The sequence below is a fragment of the Sinocyclocheilus rhinocerous genome, unplaced genomic scaffold (assembly GCF_001515625.1).
Source record: "Sinocyclocheilus rhinocerous isolate Xijiao unplaced genomic scaffold, SAMN03320098_v1.1 scaffold3529, whole genome shotgun sequence".
Classification (NCBI taxonomy): Eukaryota; Metazoa; Chordata; class Actinopteri; order Cypriniformes; family Cyprinidae; genus Sinocyclocheilus; species Sinocyclocheilus rhinocerous.
The window spans coordinates 118,652-127,510 of NW_015638987.1; the positions used below are offsets into that span (position 1 = coordinate 118,652).

Here is an 8,859-nt window from a genome sequence, read left to right on the forward strand (position 1 = left end):
TCTCAATTTCATAAAATTGACCCTTATGACTGGTTTTGTGCTCCAGGGTCACACACACACACACACATATATATATAAAGCTGCTTGAATGAGCAAACCCTATCGGTTTTTATTGCATCTCTATGAACTGTACAATATTTCTGCGCTTGATATGAATATGAGGATCAGTGATGGATGTGATGAATCAGGATCATAAAATGATGCTCAGTCTGCGAGCCCACTCTTATTCAACGAGAATCTTCGATGTTCAATCTATTGCCCTCCTGCAGCATTTATTCAACAAGAAAATTCACGGATCCTGAGGAAAAATATCGCAGAAGCTCTGACGTCATCGCACGGTCAACCAGCACGCGCAGCGACGCCGGTCTGCCATTGGCCGCTGGACGGGAGAACGGGATTTCTCTGGGCAGATTAGGAAACTGAGCGTCGTGGGCTCGAAGGCGCGCCCTTCCGCCGACATCTTGGCTCAAGCTGTCCGACGAGCGTCAGCGGAAACATCCGGGGAATCGCGCGCACCTCGGCGGCCATTGCGGCTCGGCGTGCGGCAGCTTCATAAACTTGAGAAGGCGGAGCGTTTGCGCGTTGTACTGGAGTAGCAGCGGAGCAGGAGGAGAGGCGCCGAGGCAACGGAGAGCTGCAGAAAACCGTTACACGGCAGCGCTGCTTTACCTCACCGCTCTAACGGGAGATCAGGGCGTGTACCGGCGCGTCTAACGGACAATGATGAACGCGGTCGGACGGGAACCGGAGCGGCGGCGGCGTTGAGCGCGTTTTTTATGTTTGAGGCGGATCGGCGGGATCTCGAGCGTTTGGGCGCACCAGCGCGTTTTTTTCTCGGTTGCTCGCGTCACATTGACATTTATTAATTAAAGCGGCATTTTCCCGGAGCGTTGATTTTCCCTGACATCATCATCATCGTCGCTCGGTGTGAACGGACATCTTCGGTGGTCGTCGACGGGAATCCGGGGGATTTACAGGATCCCGGTGTCGCCGCTCGGATTCTGACGTTCGCGGCGCGTTTCTGAGGGAAAGCGGATCTGTCGGCGGGAGTAACGGTAACGTTATGGCTGACGACGACGTGCTGTTCGAGGATGTGTACGAGCTCTGCGAGGTGATCGGGAAGTGATGTGATTTGTGGTTTTCACCTCAGTCTCGTGTGAGGAGGGCTCGCCTTGTAAAGGTAAAATGTGCCATTTTCTCTTGGTCACTGCCCAGATTTGTTCTAATAATTAAATTATTTTTAATTGATTAGCATGAATCTGGCTGATGGAGAACGTGCAGCAGGCCTGTGTGTGTGTGTGATGTACTGCTGTTTATTAGACACTGAAGTAGGTTTGTAGATTTCTGGTAATTAGTTTAGTCTATTATTAAATTCAAATGAATGGATTTGTGTTGATTGTGTGAGCATCATCTGCTGTCTGACAGTCATGTGTGGGTCACATTCCTGAGCCTGCAGCACAAAAGCAGTGTTAAGTCGCTGGGGTATATTTGTAGCAATAGCCAACAATACATTGTATGGGTCAAAATTGTACATTTTTCTTTTATGCCAAAAATCCTTAGGATATTAAGTAAAGATCATGTTCCATGAAGATATTTTGTAAATGTCCTACCGTAAATATATCAAAACTTAATGTTTGATTAGTAATATGCATTGCTAAAAACTTCATTTGGACAACTTTAAAGATGATTTTCTCAATATTTAGATTTTTTTGCACCCTCAGATTCCAGATTTTGTTTGTGTATCTCAGCCAAATATTGTCATATCCTAACAAACCATACATCAATGGAGAGCTTATTTATTCAGCTTTCAGATGATGTATACATCTCAATTTTGAAAAATTGACCCTTATGACTGGTTTTGTGGTCCAGGGTCGCATATGACAGAACGATAGACAGACAGACTGCTGTTCTTCAGAGCCGGTGGATCTTCTGCAGGTGTGAATTAAGTGATCGGGTCGGTCTGTGTAATTCACCATCACTGCTGTCTGTCAGCATATCAGTGTACAGCCAGTTTACTGCACTGCTCATAACACTAATATTAACATCTGTGGCTGTTTAGAGTCTAATATGGGTTCATGGGTTCATCTCTCATGTTTATCTGTCAAACCAACCAATTATATTTGACACAAAATACTGAAGCCTGTTTTTAGGAAGAGTTTCTGCATTGGGACATTATTTTCATGACCGTTTCCCTTCATATATTCACATCATTACTGTAAATGGCAATTATTTATTCATCATAGAAGTAATTTGTTGTGCAGACTTTATATCTAATTAAAAAACATGGTATATTACAGTAAAAATACTGAATTACAGTAATGAGCGTCTTTACGAGAAGTCAAGACACATTTATATAATCCTAATGTTCTTAAAAATACTTTGATTTCTTTGTCCCAAATGATGTAGCTTTTATTTGTCTGTAAATTTATGAATGAATTCACTCATTGTGTCATTTATACAACAACAATCGTATAAAGCTTTTTTTTTTTTTTTGCCGCTCACACACCGATTCATGAAAACGGCTAAAAATGCTGTATTATTCATGCCAGGTCAGTAGTTGGCGACGTCACTTTGTAAAGAAACACTACACGCTCGTGCACATCTACTCGTGCATAGACACATGCATGACGTCACTGTTTGCACAAACAATAATGGTATCGTTTTCAAAAGCTTGTGTTTTCAAGCCCCTAAAACACTGTTGTCATATGAATGAACGGTCAAAACGCTTTAAAAGTTTTGCATTTTTAGTTAAAAACGGTGTCGTGTAAACAGCCCCTTAGACTGAATAAACACTCACTTTTAATCATTTGACAGCGTTTGTTTTAATAAGAATGCTTAAATTATTGATTAATGAAGCGCAGTTGATAATACACCAGTCTCACTTCACTAGCGCTGGTTATGATTCAGTCACTGTGTGTGAGATTGGGATGGAAAGTGTGTGAGATGCTCGGTATAATACTGTCGATCTGTCAGAGTCTGACTGGGTTTAGATGTTCTGCTCCATGAGCTACAGATGATCACAAGAACCCGAGTCCTCAGAAGAGACTGTGATTGTTCTTAGCAACGCAAGAACTAAATGACTGGGCTGCTTTTGCAGGGCTCCAGACTGTGTCCAAATGGTCACATTTTGCGACCATTTTTTCTGCCGCGACCACCGTGTTGTCCGACTCATAAGCGCTGCATATGAGAAACATCAATCGGCAAATGAAACCTAACTCTAACTCTAGATCTTGAATAAAGATTGCTGCAAGATCTAGTGAGATGCATTCAAATTCTGCACAGAAATCTCTGATATAAACCGATCAAACGGTGCTGACGTAGAAAACCAGAAGCAGTAGCGCTAACTATAACCATGGTGTTGTGGCAGAAATAGTCGAATGTTATTACTTTATTCATTTCGGGGTTTGTACAGCCTTTTTGAGAGAGAAATTCAAGCAACTAACAATTGCTTGCAACAATCACACATAGTGTTCCTTTTAATATCACTGAAGTTGTTGGTCAGTTACATATAATACTATAAGAATAATGGTATATTTAATGCAAGTAGAATAGCCTATATTAATTTTCTATATAAAAATTTTCCACGTTACTGTTGTTAAAAAGTACATTTTGTATGCATCAACTCAAGCTCAGTGCTTTACTGTCAAATGTGTCTTAACCAAGAAATAATAATATTATGAGTAACTGCTCTTATTAATGCAAATCAATAGTAATGTTTTGATCTTTATTTTTAATACCCCCAGTGCTACCAAATCTGCTCCTGGCTCCACCATCTGTAGAACTTAGTGCCACTGCCCTCAAGTGTTAGTCTGGAGCCCTGTTTTGTGATGGCTTTCAGTGGTGTGTTGGTTGGGTAATGCACTGAACACGCACGCGTGTTTAAGAGAGCAGTGAATGTCACCCCTCATCTAAAGTCTAATCCTGATCTGATGTCACCAAAATACACGTCCATGAATTAAACTGTAAGTAATATGATGAAATCCTGCTCACATAATGAAGACGTGGAGCAGTTGTCCTGCTGGTGCTTCAGTAGGGTTGGGAATCGAAAATCAATTCCAATTCCAGAATCGGATACTTGTTGTAAAATTAAGATTTCAATTCCACCCATCAATTCCTGTGTGTGCATCTTTTTTTTAGTTCTTGAAAAGGGGCTGTTAAAAATGTATTTGTCTTTGAATCATTCGTTCAAAAACACTGATTCATCCAGTAATGAATCGAGTAAATCTTGAGTGAGTCATTGAATCATTCATTCAAGAGATTCATTCAAAAACACTGATTCATCCAGTAATGAATCGAGTAAATCTTAAGTCATTCCCCTTGTCCAAATACCCACACTTGCGGTCTTGGCCACTTGAGAGCGCGTGCGCGCGACAGGAAGTAAGTGTGCAAGTCTGTCCATGTCTTCAAAATGCCAAAGTGCAGTGCCCTTAATGGATACTAAACCCACACTATCTCGAATACCTCAGTAATGAATCGAGTAAATCTTGAGTGAGTCATTGAATCATTCATTCAGAAATTCCATCAGATTTTGTTTAGTTGTCTAATATTTTTTCTTCAGAATCGTGAGAGAACTACAACCTCCATAAAAAAAAAAAAGTCTCAATTTATCCAGAATCGTGCCGCTCTATTTTTGCACACAAACAGCTCTTAATCGAGTCCAGTTTTTATGCAGCCGGCTGATTTTTGTTCTTGGTATTCAGCAGCAATTAAATATTTTCCAAAATGACACACAAAATAAATGTTTGACTTAATTTTTTTAACCACATTGGAATTGAAACTGGGAATCGATAAGAGGAATCATAATTGAGATTGATAAAATTCAAACGATACCCAAGTCTATGTTTCAGTCATTGAGAGATTTCAGTGCAAACCTCAGATCTGTGTGCATCAGGAAGAGTCACACGTGTGCGTGAAATAATAATAATAATAATAATAATAATTCATTTTATTTATAGGCGCCTTTCATGGCACTTAAGGTCACCTTACAAGTAATCCCCCAAAAAAAACATACAACCAAAAATCCATACAAAACAAGAAACAGTAAAATAAATTAAAACATTCATAAACATTGATCCACATATATGCAATCAAAAGTAAGCCTGTTTAAATAAATGATTTTTAAGACGAGATTTAAAAGTGCGAAAACTATCGCTATTGCGGATGTCCTGGGGAAGAAGGTTCCACTGATCCCAGCGTCAGCACCGGCCCATAATGCACTGCAGGACTGAACAGACGTGATGGTCGTTCAAGCCTGGATCAATGTGTCTGCTGCTGATCAGGATTAATGCATCTGATCAATGAGCTCCTGACAGGTTCCTGAAACATCAGCATTTACAAAATTTACTACAGTAAAACTGTCTGAACCGTGTTACACTCGGCTGTATCTCCGGTGGATTATTGCTATTATAAAACAGCAGTAGCAATAACATTACACTTATTAATGATGATAAATATTTCTTCTGGCCAGTACTGTTAGATCACGAGTGTAACTGAGATTTCGGCATCACGGCGTCTGACTCTAGTCTGTGTTTGTCTGGTTTAAGAGGCGTTTGGACGAGGCTCATGCAGTCTGTTATCATGATTCACTGACCTCTGAACAGTGCAGTATGTTTATAATAAATGAAGGACAATTAAAATCCCTTCGATTATTGATGTGGAGAGCTAGTGTTTGATTTCACTCACACATCAGATCATAAAACATAATGAAGCAGCAGATGTGTGTTTGATTGGTTCAGTGATGTCGGGGTGCTTGCCATTTTTAATGTTCCTAATTATTTTGAGTGATTAATATGTATTGGTTTTGCAGAACCACTGTTTTTTTTTTATTGGTGTTTTTATGTCACGGCGGCCAATGTCGTATTTTGAATTTGCATGTACATTAGTGATGTAACAGTATGAAAATTTCTTATCACGATTATAGTGACCAAAATTATCACGGTTATCATTATTATCACGGTATTGTTAAAATGTTCAAAAAGTACTGATACATAAATCACTTCAAGTTTTATATTTAAAAATCAACAAACAACAAATAAAATGATTTTTGTTTGCATAATCACTAAAACCATAACATTACCAATGCTTTGAATTTGCATGTACATTAGTGATGTAACGGTATGAAAATTTCTTATCACGATTATAGTGACCAAAATTATCACGGTTATCATTATTATCACGGTATTGTTAAAATGTTCAAAAAGTACTGATACATAAATCACTTCAAGTTTTATATTTAAAAATCAACAAACAACAAATAAAATGATTTTTGTTTGCATAATCACTAAAACCATAACATTACCAATGATGTCCGGATCTGAAATGACAGCATGACTGACAACAGTTTAATAGCATATCTAATGTAAATGTTCAAATAAAGCTTTGAAAAAGTTTCATAAAAAGGTAAACCTCACATTTCAGCCTTTAAATAAAGAAAATAAGTCAAAATGATAGTTGATTAATAAATGATTATATGTATTTTATCTGCTCCCTAAATAATTCTAGATAACTTATCCGAATTGTTTGAATGTGTAGAATCCACATAAACTAGCTTTTCATCAACCGGTCAAAATTTACAGCAGGGCATACAAATTCGGTCCGAATGTTTTTAATGGGAATCTAGATAAGTATATAGTATGCATAACATTTTAACCTTGAGACTAGTCTTTGTTTATTAATTTTTTGACTACAATTGGTTGAAATTGCCCTGACTTAGGTTAGAGTTAGAGTTAACCATACCTGGGGTCGATTATTGAAGCAGGTAAGAGCCTGAAATGATCTCAGTTGTCAGTCCTCTATATCGGCATTCAGCAGTACAAATGATGAGATTGAGATTCTGCTGGTTAGAGCTAGAGCGAGTGGAGTATCTGGGCAAAAGCCTACTGTATTCCTTCATTCATGCAATTTGAGAAATGGACAGATGAAATATAAGCATTACAAATAATAAAACTTGACTTTTTTGAGTACCGTATTGGCCCGAATATAAGACGACCCTGATTATAAGACGACCCCCCCCTTTTTCCAGATGTACCTTTTGGAAAAAGGCTTTTTAAAAACCAAATCTTGTTTTTTCTCAGTAACACACATTTTGTCTTCAATTATTTTCATATTGCATATTTTTCCTATTTTTATTTTTGTTTTGAAAGTATGGTAAAAACTGGTAAAATGTACCAACATATATAATTTTTTATTTTTTTTTAAGAGTAAAAATCTGGAACAAAAAATTGGATTAAAAGTTTGTTTTGCTACATTGATGCAAAAAATGCATTCATACTCAGAGTATTGAACAAACTCAAAATGCTAAAACTCAAAACATTCTTGAGCAACTATAGTTCACAAATTTCTTTAGAAAGATGTTTTATTTTTCATATTTATATTAACTATATTGTATCAATATTTTATTTTAAAATAGATATCACTATTCTCCCACCTGAACTGCTCTCTCTGGATCAGCGGCAGCGCGAACGCAGATTTGAATGTCACAGTGTGATTCAAGGCTTTAATTGACAGATTAATTGACGGATAGCTGAATCCTATCTGGACTATCTGGACTTAGCTGGACCTAATACATCTTAAAATTATTTAAGTTATATTAATGCAATATGTAGGCCTATTTGAAAATAAAATAAAGAGGGACCATAAATCTGTCATGTAGTTTTCATTCAGTGCTGTCCTGATGAAGCTCATCTCCATCTGTTCCACAGACACAATAATAACTGAACCACACATGATCCTGCTGAAGTTTCCATCCTCCTGGATCTCCTGAGAGTGATTGTTCTTGTTCATGTGTTTTGTGATAGATGTTCATGAGTCTCGCTTTGTTCTGAGTTCACCTTTATTTCTATAGCGCTTTATACAATGCGGATTGTTTGAAAGCAGCTCTGGTTTGCGTTCACACTGGTTCGGTGTGATGTGATGTGGACGGTCACTGATGTGATCGCAGGTCACTAATGGCTCGTCACAGCAATCGCTGAACCTCTTGTTAATGATTCAACACGTGAAAGCGGATACTACACCTCAAAAACCCTCTTAGCCTCATCCATATTTCATGGAGTCATTATGATGGTTGAACCGGATCATGGTGAAAAAGTGTCTGAGATTCTGCTGTAGCGTTTATACCGTGGTAGATTATTAACAATAACATCACCGCTTACAGGTTTAGACTGACTTGAAGAAATTATTTCATTTTGTGTGTGTGTGTGTATTTGTATGAATCTGTATAGTGTGTGTGTGTGTATTTGTATGAATCTGTATAGTGTGTATTTGTATGAATCTGTATAGTGTGTATTTGTATGAATCTGTATAGTGTGTATTTGTATGAATCTGTATAGTGTGTATTTGTATGAATCTGTATAGTGTGTATTTGTATGAATCTGTATAGTGTGCGTGTGTGTATTTGTATGAATCTGTATTGTGTGTGTGTATAAGAGTGTGTGTGCAGGGCTTCAGACTAACATTTGAGAGCAGTGGCACTAAGTTGCTCTGGGGGGTGGATATTAAAAACAAATATAATTTAATCATAAAAATACTATTGTTTTGCATTAACAAGTGCAGTTACTAATAATATTGCACGTTTATTTCTTGGTAATGCACATTTGACAGTAAAGCACTGAGACATTAACAGTTATATGAAAAGATTATATATTCTACTCTCATTAAATGTACCATTATTCTTTTTATAGTATTACACAAAACAAAGGGAGTCCGCCTTTAGCTATTATGTGCTAAAACATTATCCACATTTAAATCCAGACTCAAAACTCATCTGTTTAGCTGTGCATTTACTGAATGAGCACTGTGCTACGTCCGAACTGACTGCACTGTATTTATATATAATCATTTTCTATCTTTAACTGTTTTAAA

General features: G+C 37.6%; 1 protein-coding gene across 1 annotated transcript in view; it reads left to right on the forward strand.

The window, feature by feature from the left end:
• Positions 1-425: 425 nt before the first annotated feature.
• LOC107750837 (peripheral plasma membrane protein CASK-like) overlaps positions 426-8,859 on the forward strand; it is a 61,629-nt gene continuing 53,195 nt past the window's right edge. Inside the window, exon 1 of the mRNA XM_016566386.1 lies at positions 426-1,122. Within this exon, the coding sequence (XP_016421872.1) occupies positions 1,064-1,122 (59 nt within the window). The 5' untranslated portion in view covers positions 426-1,063. The remainder of the gene's footprint in view (positions 1,123-8,859) is intronic.